This window comes from Centroberyx gerrardi, chromosome 11 (genome assembly GCF_048128805.1).
Source record: "Centroberyx gerrardi isolate f3 chromosome 11, fCenGer3.hap1.cur.20231027, whole genome shotgun sequence".
NCBI lineage: Eukaryota > Metazoa > Chordata > Actinopteri > Beryciformes > Berycidae > Centroberyx > Centroberyx gerrardi.
Genome location: NC_136007.1, coordinates 8,968,262 through 8,984,033, shown reverse-complemented (window position 1 = coordinate 8,984,033; position 15,772 = coordinate 8,968,262). Strand labels below are relative to the sequence as shown.

The 15,772-nt window shown below is 40.2% G+C and overlaps 1 protein-coding gene across 1 annotated transcript in view; it reads right to left on the bottom strand.

The window, feature by feature from the left end:
* The window catches only part of gabra6b (gamma-aminobutyric acid type A receptor subunit alpha6b), a 19,836-nt gene extending 4,390 nt beyond the window's left edge, over window positions 1-15,446 (bottom strand). Inside the window, exons 1-8 of the mRNA XM_071906157.2 lie at window positions 15,358-15,446; window positions 15,083-15,201; window positions 14,546-14,613; window positions 13,108-13,328; window positions 12,269-12,351; window positions 11,183-11,326; window positions 10,009-10,161; window positions 2,095-2,363 (exon numbers count right to left, since the gene is read on the bottom strand). Coding sequence (XP_071762258.1) covers window positions 2,095-2,363; window positions 10,009-10,161; window positions 11,183-11,326; window positions 12,269-12,351; window positions 13,108-13,328; window positions 14,546-14,613; window positions 15,083-15,201; window positions 15,358-15,446 — 1,146 coding nt within the window. The remainder of the gene's footprint in view (window positions 1-2,094; window positions 2,364-10,008; window positions 10,162-11,182; window positions 11,327-12,268; window positions 12,352-13,107; window positions 13,329-14,545; window positions 14,614-15,082; window positions 15,202-15,357) is intronic.
* Window positions 15,447-15,772: the final 326 nt, after the last annotated feature.

Below are 15,772 nucleotides of genomic sequence, written 5' to 3'. Positions count from 1 at the left end.
TGCCTGGATATTCCCTTAATCTATGGCTCTTACATAATCTGCAGCAACGTCGTTCACTGAGCCACTGGCTGTCTCCTCGTGTCACACTCTCTGGTTATCACACAGTTATAGGGCAGAGCAGAGGAATGGGAGAGAGAATGGATAGATGGATGGATGGATGGATGGATGGATAGATGGATAGATAGAGCAATGGATAGAGTGATGGAGAGCATTGGGGTTGTGTGTGTATTGTTTGCTGCAGATTATGTGTGTGCATAAGTGTGCATGTATGTGTGTGTGGGTGTGTGTGTGTGTGCGTGTGAGTGTGTGTATGCAGTTTGTTGCAGATTATGTACTGTATGTGTGTGTGTGTGCGTCTGTGTGTGAAGGAGGGGGATTGAGGGGAATGTGAGGACAGGGATGGATGAAGTGGAGATTGTTTGTGGTGTTTGAATGTGAATGCGAAGAGCACATTCGAGGATGAAGAGATGGGGACAGATAGGGAATGGTGGGGAAATGTGTGTGTGTGTGTGTGTGTGTGTGTGTGTGGAAGGAGAATATTGGGTGCACATCAAGAGCACAGCAGGGGACTAGAGTAGAAGCAGAGATAGAGATGAAGGAGAAAGGAAAGGAGGAGGGAAATTATAAGTTGGTGTATTTGTATGCGCATGTATGTGCATGTGCGCGTGTGTGTGTGTGTATGAGAGAGAGAGAGAGAGAGAGAGAGAGAGAGAGAGAGAGCAAGGAGGGATGGATGAAACGTGAGTGGGAATATGATTTGTTTCTGCGATGAGTCAAAGGATTAAAGGGATTGTATATATTGTATATTGTATATATTGCACATGGTGCCCAATTGTCTGCAAATAAACAAATGGGTAAACAGGGAAAGAGCTACAAAAGCAAAGAAAGAGAATTTCAGAGCAAGTCCGAAAGACAGAGAGACGTACAGTAGCAACAACAGATAAAGGCAGAGATAACAAAAGACAGAGCACGACAGAAAAAGATAGCAACAGACAGAGAAAGAGTCGAGGCAGAAAAAAGCAATAGAAACAGAGGCAGTCCTTGAGAGCCAGAGTGAGACAGAGACAGAGAATCAGATGGAGACAGAGAGAAAGACAGAGAGCAAGACAGACAGGAAAAGAGATAGAGACATGCAGAGCAAGAGAGTGAAACAGACAGACGGAGAGTGAGACAGAGACAGACACAAAGAAGAGAGAGCCAAACAGGAAAAAAAAATAAATAGAGAAAGGCAAGGCGAAAGTGTGAGATGGAAACAGATACAGATGGAGACAGAGACAGTTGACAGAGACAGATAGATACACAGTGACAGAGGGAAAGTGAAGGACAGGGAAACAGTGGCAATGCTTACAGGCTACTGGCCATATTCCGGCTATGGTGTTATTCTTATTAGTAAGCTGTTTACAACCTCTGACACCCTGCGACTGAGTATCGCCGGGGCCATGAATGAACCAATTAACAAATTCCTCTCCACATGTAGTGTCCCGCCCACAGTCCACTAGCAAAAGGTGAGGCCGCCAGCCATTCCCTCCCTCTTTAACTGAGTGATAGTTGCACCAGAAAGAAATGACCCTATTAGTAACCTGTGTAATGTGTTTTGTTGACTCTGAAATGTACCTATAACCCTATGCAAGTCTGAGTTTGCACAGATGGCAGAAACTACTGAAAAAGTGGAAGGAGTAAGATGTTTCAATGCCACAGTAACCTGTTATATATCAAAGTAAACAAGGCATCTTAACCGGGTTCCTTAAAAACGCTAAGGTCCCTCATGCGGGACCATCATTACAAACACATTTCACTGCCAAGCTTTGTTCAAACCCACAGAACTTCATTTTAAATTCTAGTCAAGATCCTAAGGTTTCCAAAGATACCAAATATGCCATGCTTAATTACAGGGTCATGTGTATAAAATGGTGCACAAACATCTAGATTAATTCTTCAGCTCTACTTTGAAGCTACTTAATTTAAGGGGAAACTCAGGGTGCAAGGAGTTAATAACCGGAGTTTGAGCTGACGCAGGTTAGTAACCGGGTTAAGAATGTATTTCTCCCTGCATGTTAACATAGGCAGTGTGAAACAGAGGAGCAGACTTACTGCCGAAACCTCCCCATCGTTCCCTGTGGCTGTAGCTGTGGCTGCAGCTGCTGCCTCCTGCGCTGCCGCCTTCATGGCTGCTGCCTTCCTCAGCTCCCGGTTGGCCTGCAGTGTGGAGAAGTAGTTGACGGCCGCAAACTCAATCAGGGCAGAGAAGACGAAGGCGAAGCAGACAGCGATGAACCAATCCATGGCTGTGGCGTAGGAAACTTTTGGGAGGGAGTGGCGGGCGCTGATGCTGAGCGTGGTCATGGTCAGCACAGTGGTGATGCCTGCATACAGGGAAGAGGAATAGGCGTTACTATGGAGATAGAGGTTAGGGATGTGCTTTGCCTGCTTCTGCATCTTATTTTACTTACTGTCCTACTGGGATTGATGGGTTCCTCTTTGCTCTTGATTATTCTGCTTTGGCTTACATTGTTGCATGTTGTTTGTTTGGAATTTATTTTTGTCTTGATGCTGCTCCCTTGGCTAGGTCTCCATTGAAAAATAGATTATTTTTGGTGACATCTTTGATGCTAAGCAATCATTGCTGTGGTGTTTTTGCACCGGACTTCCCAGAAATCACTTGGAAATCAAACAGTGTGGCCAATACTGTGATGTCTCTTTGTTCGTATGTAAAGACACAAGATGTATTCCAGATAATAGCCAAAAGATCAGGAAAACAAAAGCTATAGAAAGATATGTTTTGTAACTGGCTGGTATGAAACAGTAAAGTAGCTGCGCTTGGCCTCACAAAAACAATGAAAACATTGGTAGAACATGATCTTGTAATTGCGCCTGATGAGCAGGGTGACGCAGTGAGTAGGGAGATGATCCTTCAACCGGAGGAGCCGGTTTCAAGCCCCCATATCAGCCAGCATTTGCCCTGCTGAAATGTCCTTGAGCAAGACACTGAATCTCTACATACTCCAACAGGTGCTATTCTCTTGATGATTGCACTCCCTGTGGAGGGGGGGAAGCGTAAAGCAAATTTCCCTTTGGGGGATCAATAAATTATTATTATTATTATTATTATTATTATTAATAGCCCAGTAATAAGTGTTGCACCATAAACCATAAATGATGTGCCACCACAGTAATAAGAGTCCGGGCTGACTGGCTTTGTTTTCAGTGAACTTGTGAACTTTATCCATCACTGTTGTGAATAGTGATCATCCGGACATGTAGGGAGGAGGCTGAAGAATGATGATGGTGTGAGTGTGTGTTTGTGTGTGTGCATGTGTGTGTGTGTGTGTGTGTGTGTGTGTGTGCATGTGTGTGTGCGTGTGTGTGTGTGTGTGTGTGTGATATTAACGTTTGTGTCTGAGAAAACACCATGTGACCTGAGGCCTGGGAAAGTTTGTCTCCGATTAACAATGCAGAAGCTTGCTTGTGAGAGGCCACACACACACACACACACACACACACACACACACACACACACAAATGCATATATACAAGCTTATATACAAGGGAACAGCTTCAGGGTAAATGGCCAACAGTCTATTCAGACATGACATTTGGCCTCAAACAGTCCTTTCTTCGAACCCAATAGATCAAATCTGATCATGCCGTCTCAGTGAATGGGATCATATTGGCTATTTTATTATGTAAGTGGCAAACAACTCTGCAGCATCTCTTTGGAAATCACCATCTCAACTCTCTTAAAAAAATACACCCTCTGCCATATAACGTCTTTGATCAACTTAGCACTGTGCAATGAAAAGATTGGTAGCATGTCTTCAGTATTTATTGCACAACAGTGCTTTTGAGATGATGCAAAGCTAGCTCCTATCATCTACAAAACACACACATTGTGCTACAAGTGGTACTATGTACACTAGTGAACAAAATCAATCCTGGATCTAAGAGCTTATTTGTCAAAAAGTTGATCTATTCCTTTCATTAGTTGATCTATTCTTTTCACTGAAAAGACAGCTTTTGATTCTCTGAAGACTCAATATCAAACTATAAAGGCACAATAAATATTTGTAGTGTCTAGAAAAGTGCATGACATATTGAAACCTCATTCATAATTTAGACGTTCGTTAAAAGCTCTTGCTTTAGTAGAAGGAGGGGGAATGTAATTTATCATGTCTTCGCTTTCACTTTACCATCTTGCTTTTTCATAGTGTAGATACACAAACTGAAGCCTTGCCCTGTCTATTCAAATTGTAATATAACTAATAACACTGACAATAAGCAATTTTTGGCGTTGGAATATACTGTTGCTATTTAACCATTACCATGAATCTACAGTATAATCACATTGATCTGAACCCATAGGAAATTGAGGCTGGCTGGAAGATGGAACATTTCCGGGATGACAAAATGTATTAAAATTAAAGACCAATCCTAATTCAACTTTAAAACATGCATGTAATAGCTTCTACAGTCTAAACTGAAGTCAAATGATTTGCATGCACATACTATGAATTCAAAATTACCTTTTCAGCTTATTAATCACTTGGGTAGTCAGTATGGATGTCTAAAGTTTAAATAGAACATTTTTTACTTCATGAGAAACTAAAATGAATACTCGTTCAATCATGTATCACATGATAATCGCATTACCCACAAACTGTTAATAGTGTAATTTAGTAAGTATGAAGTATAATTTAGTGAAAAGAACACATCAGAAAGCATGCTAAAACATCAAAATATATACACTATTGATCCTCCTGAGACATATCTCTGACATGACAGCAGCTTAACGTCAGCTCTGCTTTGTGCAATAGAACAGGAATGTCAGGCCATGTGGCATTTTGACTCAGCAAGGTTTGCCAAAAAGTCATTTCGGGGCACGCTAATCTGTGCATAAGGAGACTAACCCATGCCCCCGCACAGCCACTCCAATACAACAGACCAAATAACTGAAAACATTTTGGACAAAGCCATTCAGCCATTCAGCCAAATAGTATTTGCAAATACTTTTTAGGATTTGTTTCATCCTACTTACAGGCCAGATGGCTAAGAAGTGCTGCTTAGAAAAATACAAAGGACAAGTACGACTTGTCCAGTGGAGTTTGCCATATTGATAGCCAATCTTTTTTTCTTCTTTTTCTCATAATTCAGTTGTATGTGTACTACAGAGCAGATTCTACATCTCTGTTCATCCCTAAGAAAACACTGAATTATTATTTTTTTGCATTTGGAAAGAAATGTACATTATTTATTGTCTATTTTGGTCTTGGCCTTCAATAGGACTCGCTCACAAGTCATCTGTTCCTATATGAATTGTCCTGCTGCAGTAAACCACGCCATCTGGTAGAACAAGGACCATGAATTATGTTCAGCTACTATAGGGCTAAGATTTGGTGCTTATAGTTTGTTATGTCGGTCAGAATATACAGACTACAACTACAGCTATGGTCTACCATACCCTAGTTCATCAAGCGTCACAGTTTAGCAGCAACAGTCTACCATCACCACAGGCTTACCGTGTAACATTGATCATAATACAGCTCTGCTTGACTGGAGGTTGTGGTTGACTACAGTTTGTCATAGTGTTTAACATGACAAAATTGATGAAAAGGATAGAAAGATAAGTAGAAGAATGGTTGGAAGATGGATAAATGAAAGCAAGGGTGGATGGAGGGATAATGGATGGATGGATGGGCAGCAGAATGATGCTAGTGGTCGTACTGATGATGATTGATTGAAAAAGCATGAAGTGATAATGACACATGAATGGACAATGAGTAAATAAGCATAAACTAATTATAATGGACTCACTTGTGCTGAAATGGCTATTTCTGGGGTATGTATGTACTTTTACAACACACACAAAAATGACCCAATGTACCCAATATCAAATATGCACAGTTCCAAGAAGTAGTGACAAACTTAATTTCCGGGAGCAGACTTATCAACATAAATCAGTAACAGCTATCTGTATCTATCTGTGTAATCTCTATGACTTTACGTAGAACTCATACATATCTGCATAATATGCGCTTGCTCATTAATTCACTGGTTTCTGATAATGCATGTCTACTGCAAGCACAAGAAACAAATATCTGCCTCATAAAGGGTTTCTATGGGAATGAATTGGCTGTTCATGAGCCCCATGTTCAGTTCATTGAATAGGCAGCTGCTGGAGATAATTTGGTTGTATTCAAATGGGCTCAAAACCACAATAAGCTCTTGTTAACAATAACTGTGCAAATACATGAAATGAGATTAATAAAACATAAGAAGCGACACAAAATTTACAGTGGGCAACGTCAAAACAAATGTGTTTTAAAAAGTGATTTAAAAAATGGTCAAAGTCCTGCCCTGCCTAAGTTCTTCAGTCTTCCACAGCCTTCACTTTTAGTCTTGAGTCTTGCCTGATGATCTCAAACTGACCTCCGGCTCATAGGGAACTTAGAGGCCAGTTTCATCATGATTACTGAAATATTTTCTATATCTAACTGGTAACTAGTGGAGTGTAGGGATGTAACAGTTTGAGATTTTGATGGTATATAAACATGGGGAAAAGTCAAATGAGAATTTTAGAAGTTTAGAAGTTTTTATTGTATTGTATGTTTTGCGAATTGGATATAAGTATTCTTCTACAACCTCCTGGTCATTTTGAGGTATCCAAAAAGCGTGATTCACTCTCATGAGAAGTTTTGAGCCTCTCGTGTGCACATAAGGCTGCATTCAAGAGCACAGAACTGTCGACATAGATACCCTAGCTTCTAAAATGCTTAGAAAACTGGTATTTTAAAGCGCGGTTTATAGTGGCATCGGTTAATCACTGCATCCCTAGTGGAGAGATGCTTAAACTGATGAAATATGGTCTCTTCGTTTGGTGCCAGTAAAAATCCTAGCTGCTCCATTCTGAACTAGCTGGAGACTTTTGACTTAGGCAGGAATAGCGGGAAATGCAGCAGTCTCAATGGGATATAAAAGCATGGATGATTTCTAAACCTGCAGAAACTAGCCCTGTTCTTCAAAAGTCACTGTCAAAAAATCACTCCTATGTTTCTGGCCACTTATATTGGAGTATCGACTAGGATCCTTTTGAAATAAAAAAATCCCAGTGAAATAGCTAAACAAATATGAAGCCATTCATAAACACACCTGGATATATGACAATTGTATCATAGCTTGTGTGTAGCAACCGCACAAAAGGTCTGCCACAGGTTCATTTCAGAGACACTTTCAGACTAACAAAAGATACCAAGAAATGAATATCAACAGCAATTTTACCTCTACAAAAAAGCTTCTGCATCAGTGGAAAAGGAATTGCTCTGTCCTTCCCAGATTCCATCCTTCCTTTAATTCAAGTAGATTAGGTCAGATACAGACGCTGACAATGAACATCCCTTTTAATGGCCCATTAACAAAGTACATATCTAATTCACTTTCATCAAGCTAAAGCAACCGGGGAAAAAGGGCCATTGAACACTGCTGTCCACGCTCTTATCAAATATATGCCGTAGTTGTGCACAGTTCATTAGCAGAGTAGGAACTTATGGAGTATTTAATGCACCTAATAATGGCTCAAAAAGCATTTTCTACACACTGATTCAGCAGTGAAAGCTAACAACTCTCGAATATGAACCTCCCCCAATGGCCAACCAACGCAGCCTGTCTCGAGCTCAAGCACGAGTTAAATGATTGCAGTGGGGAGGAGGGACATGGGAAGAAAGCATGTCAGGGTAGGAGGGGGAGGTAAGAAAAAGAGAAAGAAAGAGTGTGGGAGGGAGGGGGACGAAGTATAAAGACAGGATAGAAATGAAGTGCTTGGGGCATTTATGTGCTTTTATAGGCAAAAAGCAAGGTACAAATTAGGCCACACTCAATTAAGTCTGTGAGACTTGTGCTCAGGGGACTTTCAGCTCTTAGAGAGGTTGTTGACAATACAGCGCACAACAAACTATGGCTTAATGTACTATGGCGGGGCGGAGTGCTTCCATATAGCAATTTTTTCCCTCTTCCCTCCTCTTCTCTGCTCTTTTGTATTCTCATTTACTTTCCTCTTCTCTGTGCTTTTTACATTTCTCCTCATCTGCCTTTTTTATCATCCTCCGCTCCTCGTCTTTTTTCTCATTTCCTCTACTTTATACCCCTTTCCCTTCTTCTCCTCTCCTTTCCTCCCCTCTCCTCCTTCCCTTTGCTCTCTTCTCTTCTCTTCTCTCCTCCACTCTTCATTCTTCTACTTTTGTCTCTCATGCATCACCCAGAGCATTACTGAAACTTAACTCAGCCAACGACTTTATGACCATCATATTGCTTGTTGTCTGTTCACCAGCAAAATATTAAAACACATTACACCGAGCAATTTACCAACTCATAAGCGAAGCACTTTGAATTTGGGAACAAACTCTGTCACAGTATGAAGATAAAGCCTGGTCATTCTTAGTTTTTTATGTTAAGTCCAATATGTATTTCATTTTGTTCCATATAAATCCACTTCTAAAAGACCTGATGTGCCCTGGGTTCACCCTGGGCTACTCTTTAACAACAGCCAGTCCAGAGTGCGTGCATTTTTTTTCATCCTATCCCCAACGTCGTGTGAAATGAAAACAGCAGGACGAGCGAGGTTAATGAGTTGCCACAGATGTGCTTTCCACATGGGGCCTCAACTTCCACGCTAACACTAATGATTGGGATCTATTCTCTGAAGAAGTGTGCTGGCTTGTTGGAGCGCTGGCAGCCTTCCAAAGACGAGTGCAGACCACAGAGCCATAATCTACAAAGGCCAGCAGCGTTATTCAGCTCAGCACCAGCTTGTTGAAATTTAACAGAAGGAAAATGAAAATGGTAAAAAAAAATCAAACGAATGGGTATGGAAACTTGCTGTCTCTCTCTCCCTCTCACACACACATTATCACTCTCTTTCCTACTTCTAATTTCTCTGTCTCTGTTTCAATTTCTGTCTTTCTGTCTCTCTCACCTCTTCTCTCTCTCTCTTTCTTTCCTCTCTCTTGCAGTGTCTCTCTCCCCACTCTCCACTCCTGAGGCTAGAGCTTGGTGGCAACTGTAGCGTGATGTAATGTGAGCAAGCGGAACCTGCGAGCGCTCGGAAACGGGCCAAGTAAACATCCTCCCCCTCTCGGCCCTGGCATGACCAATTTCAAAAAGGGACATTTATTCCCAATTAATTCAACTCCACCATAGTGGAGGAGGAATCGAGATAATGAAGAAAGGTAACCAAAAAAAAAAAAAAAAAAAACTGCTACGGCTGTGTCTCCCTTTGCTCTCCAGTTGGACAGTTACATTTTCAGGACCATTCTGTGCAATTCAAACCATCACCGATTTCTGGCAAAAAAAAATCACAGTGCAATAAATGGAGGAAAGTATGCTTGTTTAAAGCGCGCAGAGCTAGACTCACATTGGGGTCAGGCTGTGGGTGGTGAGTCAATATATCCGGAGAATTTTTATCTTCGTTTTCTGAATACTTGGAGAAAGTAAAGTTGAGTTTTGAGAATTGAAAACTACATTTAAACTTGAGAACTGAAAACTTGATATAAAGAGTATTGAAATCGTCAGAAAGTATAGGACACCATACTGTAGCTGTATAAATGAAGGTTAAATAAAAAATAAAATAAACTGATGACATATCAGAGGCACAGTGAGACTACACAATGGTTGTTCACAGCTATAGAAATTCCTAGTGACTAATAGCCATACGATTCTGATTTACAAAGCAGTAAGCTGTTTTTCCCACATTATTGTCCACTTGCAAATGATCACACTGATGCAAGATGACCACTTTATTATTTGCCAGACCATTCCTTGTGCTTTCTGGCAGCTAAACAGAGAACACACTTTGAATTTTACAAACAATTCCATTCCAACAAGAAAGCCACAGTGCAGCAAGTGTTTGTTCCTTTTTGCTTTAATCTGTGTGTAAGTCCTTTGTGTTTGTATCCTTTGACTTGAATGTAAGCCTGCAGTTAAAAGTGGGACTTCTATGATGGGTAAACAGAAGTTACATACCGAACACGGTCCGGGCCGGAACTGATTCCTTATTAATCCAGAAGGAGACTTGGGCCAGGATGACGGTCATAATACAAGGAATGTAAGTCTGAATCAGGAAGAAGCCCATTTTCCTTTGCAGGTGGAAGTGAACGGTCATGATGACATATTCACCTGAGAGAGTAAACACAGAGGGCATCCTGTTTTTCTATTGCTGGCAAATCACCAATTCATAGACACACAATGGGACGGCCTCATGTAACATCTAAATATGAAAGGGTCCATCCCAAAAATGCAAAATAGCCATTTTGGAAAAAAAAAAAATATTGATGATGATGATGTTTCATTATTAAAATATTACACAGCCTTTACATTTTTACTGCTTTGTAAGTTAGAGTCTCAAGATAATAACTCAATAATTCAATAGTTTTGCTTTCATCATTTTGTAACAGAATGTATTGCAATTTTTAGCTATTTGACAGATAACTCATTTTGGAATGAAACCTTTCATACATGAGATATCACATAAGACTGCCATAACCTCGGGGAAATGTGCTCTATGATTTGCATACTTTAAAAGCATGTCACACATCATTTCTAAGGTCGAAACCTACCGATCACAATGAAATATTCAGCTAAAGCTGAGACAGAACAAATTCAGAGTGATATAATCTGAAGATATACAATGAACTAGACTCAGTAGCCAGGGTTGTATGGTTGCTGTAAATGCTTGAAACACTATAAATGGATGCAGTTACAGTCACAATTAATAGATGCAAAATTGTATCTTGCTTTGTTAAATGAAGGAACCGTGGCTTGCAATTAATAATGTAGGTACACATACACATAGGATACGCTTATGTCATTTCCAGACAATGCTGAGTGGAGAATTAAATAATACGAAAAGCATAAAATAAATAAAAGAACACTGAACAACAAAGAGAAACCCCATTGGATTTCTGCATGCACTATTTACGTTACAGTACATAAATACAATTGTGCACATTGAACACTTAGGAAACAACATTTGGTATACTATGCAAATGCATACAGCTCATGTTACATTAATGCAATTTTATCTTTGTAATCAATCAGCAGTGGAGAATTCATGCAATCAGCACTGTAGCCATTGTTCACAATATCAATCCAGTACTGAGCACACAGTGGAAAAGCATTTACAGAAATCTTTGCTTACCTGTGTTTGACTTTAACCGCTCGCTTGACACCGTCTGACCAATGAGGTCATACTGTAGCAGGCTGGACGATTCCTGCGGCACCTCGACAGAAGACAGAGGGCCTTTCTTCCACGTGTACACAATCTCACTGATGGGGTAAGCATCTAGACAGGATGGGCAGAGGGTGAGCCGAATACAGGAAGAATTGAGACATCCACCACTTGAAAAAAAAGTGACGTCTACTCTCACAAAATGATTGAGAGCACAAAACTCAAGCAAATTGTGGTACTTTTTAAATGATAATGGTTGAAGGGGCAGTAAGTAAGATTTTTTACTGTCTCATAGCACAAAATTACCATAATATATCTGCAGGGATTGATAGGTTGATCAAAACCAATGACTCAACAATTACTTTGCCAGGTGCTGAGATTTCTGGCTATCAAAACTCACTTTACGGCCCACTGTTTTGAAAAAAAAAACTCCCAACCTTCAGAACACACACACACACACACACACACACACACACACACACACACACACACACACACACACACCTACACACACACACACACACACACACGCACACACCACCAACATTTGCATATTCAACTGCTCAGCAACGAACAATGCTGCTACGATTGGCATCGCATCTTTACCTCTTCACTAGACGTTTCTGTTGAATCTCTGCTCTAATTAGCTAGTTTACTAGTCTCTACTGTGAAAAGGGACTTTATTGTTTGTGTCAATTACAGACCACCGTAACTCAAAGGGACTGGAGGGGCTGTGGATGTTATTGCAATTCCTACTGGTGACCAATAAAGGTCGATAGGAGCCATAGATTACTTAATGCCCTTTTCAATTGAATTCCTAGTTGACAAAATGATGACATTTTTGCAATGTTGGTCTTCTATACTTCAGACATATTGAATGATCAACTCCAGGTAAAGATGTTTTATTTTTTTTTATTTCCCCAAATGTATATATGGCATTTTGGAAATGAATTCTTCGAATGTACGCTGTCAGGCAGTCAGTCATTCAGTGAGAGAGTGATCATCCGAGAGTGACACCATCTGTCAGACTAGTGAGGCTTAACAAAAACAACTTACAACTCCCAAACTTAAGCGGGCAGGCATGGCCGTCCATCGGGAAGTTCATCAGACGCATGGGGCACTCCGCATTTATAGTTAATCTGTGGGAAAAGACAAGAGTTGAAAAGAGTGTTTGATTTATATTTGATACACAAATACTGGCTAAGTAATGACAACAGTTTTAAGTTGAATCCCATCAGTGTGGCACCATGCTGTACAATAGCTGCCACACTGTTCAAACTAAGCATATTTGATGGATGGAAGATGGATGGGTGTACAGTATGTAGATGTAATAATTTGTTGTGTAAAGGGAACATATCATAACTTGTTCTCCAGAACAATGTTACTGTACCTCTTGCAAGGGTAATATTTGACAAAACATCATTACAATTTATATAGTTAATTACCAAACACTTTATATCCAGAGGGGGAGGAAATAAATAATTTTTTGAAATTCATCATCCTAATATTTCTAAAATAAAATGATCCAATCAGATAATCCAATTATTTTGTTCACCATGGACTTAGGTTATGCACTGCCCTTTAAAAATACTGTTTTCATTTTATTTTTGTGCCATCAATAACTCAGTAGGGGCATCATTTTTTTTTTTTTTTTAAATGGTAGATAACTCATTTTGGAGCAAAGCTGGAGGCTTGTTTGTCTGAACTGCTTTCCAGGCCTGCCTTCTGTATCAGATGGTGGATCTCTCATTTTTGGAATGGAGCTCTCTTCATTTCTTTTAATCTGTGTGAATATTCTTGGATGCTTGTTTGTTTGGTTTGCTTTCCAGGTCTGTGCTCTATTCCGGTCCTGGCTGGGGAAAGAGATATTGTAGCTCACTGTCCAGCACCGTTACCTCATGGTGTAGAGGATAGTTCCGTTCTGCATGATGCGGAACAGCTTGTTGGGGGTGGTCATGTTGTGAGAAATGGACCTCTTGCCATTCCGGAAAAAGGTGTCCGGTGTCCAGATCTTGCTGACCATCAGGTTGTTGAGCCGCAGGATCTCGATGGGGCCCTCAAATTTTAGCCGCTCGTCAATCCATGTCTGACGGAAGAACACGTCCATGGTGTATTCCTGTGGAGAAATGGCAGATAGGGACTGAGCCATGGATTCATTTACTCCTACTACTACTACTACTACTACTACTACTACTACTACTACTACTACTACTCCTACTACTACTACTACTCATACTACTAATACTGCTACTACTACTACTACTGGTGCTGTTACTACTATTTCTTCTTATCCTGGAGAGAATGGCAGGTGGGATGAGAGCCATGGATTCATTGTAACTTGCTGGATGGAGTATCGGCTACTGCAACTACTTCTACTACCATTATACTACAGCACTACTGCTGCTACTACTACCACCACCACTACTACAATCAACACTTAAGTTTTCACTCATTTATACATTTTGAGACCAAGAGCTTTAGACATTAGTAGCTAGTTTAGTTATTTAGCTATACGGTACATTCCAAGTTACTGAATATGTATTATCTATTTATTTTTCCAGACACACTGCATTGATTATAAAATCCACTTGTTATTGACAATTGTATGTAGTATATTCACTTCTTGTAAGCTCCTCAAAGTAGCAACAGGGTGATGTTTGTTTTTGATATATATATATATATATATATATATATATATATATATATATATATATATATATAATTTGATGGTCTATTCCCCCACATCTGTGTCAGATGTTTACAGGATAAGGCATCACAAACGGATGCCAAGAGGTGATTAAGCCAGTAATCAGAAATACAGTACAAGTACAGTATCAGCATGAAGCATGCAGTCTAATTCAAGCCTGGATGCTTTTAGATAAAATGGATGGCTTTGCTGCCCAGAAGAGCCCTTTACATGCCTGCCTATAGGACTGCCACTACCATATCACATGGCAAATCAAGTAGGCTTTAGATGCTGTGAAAAACAATATAGGGTGTAACAGAAATACAACGCTCAGCCTATCCCATGACAGGAGTAGACAGCCTATCCCGTCCCGGCATCAGCCACGTCTCTCCCTCTCTCTGACAGGGGGATTGTCAACCAGATTAAAATCCTAAGCTGCACTACTAATGACATCCTGCCCAAATGCTGGAATAATGAAGGCTGGGCGAACCGTGACTTGAGGCTGTACACATGGAGTTACTGGGAGAACTGTACATATTCTGTCCTGTTACACGTACAATGCCCTGGACGTGGCTAACAAGAAACACATGCATGTGTAAGACAGCTGAAGTAGCTTGTGTACTCAGAGGTTAGGGTGCGATACATACCATCTCAACATCTGAAACAGGTCCAAAGCTGGTGACAAAGATGTCAGTTTTGACCTCTGTAACTGGACCTGTATACAGCAGAAGGTAGTTGTTTTGATGTAGATAAAAACAATCACCTCAGATCACACATTACAATGTTTTAAAAATATGTAACAGTTAAAATAATGTTATATAAAAATGTATACATAAAAAGCAGAATTACATGTTTCTTTAAATAATAGCAAATAAAAATGAAATTGATTCTGAAGTGCCAACACAGCCCAGTTCCCCCACTATGGTAGGACAATTTTGAGCAAATTTGTTAGCTGTTAGTTTTGTACTAATTGCTTAAAAGAATTAGAAACGTTAATATTTAAGAATTTCACCAGAAGCACTGGAAGATGTGGTAGCTACTACCAAGACACTGATCTGCTCACAAGAAAATGAGTCACGCACAACTATGGGGAGTAAAACTTTTATCTTCTGACAAAAGGGACATCCATCCCACAATTTATGAAGCAACAGCTTGTTAGAAATACGAAAAGATCATTGCCATACCTCCAAATCCAGGTCGCAGCCTGTTGTCATAGCCGTCCAGTAATCTATCCAATATACGCGTGATGTTATCCAAATAAATACTGGTATCACTGTGCTGATTTCCCCAAACACTGCTCACACTGTAACTAAAGTACATATTCACATTATGAAAGCTCATTTCAACCGATAAAAAATGGATGCAAATTCAGAGTTTCTCAAATTTACATCCATGAACAGTCTTTAGTTGCCGTGCGTAAAAGTCGGAGAACAACACAAAAAATAGTTGAGATACTCACCAGGACAGAAATAAGCAAGTTAAAAGGAAAGCCATGCCTCGCAGACACCCCACAACTAGAAAGCCCTGGTCAACTTTTAAAATCAGCATATTCCATAATTTAAAACCATGTTTAAACGCGGGTCAGGTATTAGTTGTGAACCGTGCGAGGCTATTGCGCCAGTCCAGCACGACTTGACTTCCTCTCTAGTGCGGTTGCGCCCGCCTGTCTGAATCGCTCAGTTGGAAAAACCTAAAGAGTTTTTTAAGAGAGTGAAGAGGAGGGACGAGGGGGCATTAACATTAATCGAATAAGGCATTCTGCGAGAAATCCACTATTTTTTTTATTTTTTTGCAAAAGCATGGATATTTAGAAAAGGTTCCTTCTGCATGAAAATGATGATGATTTCTGTCTATTTGGCTAAGAGAGGCGAAGA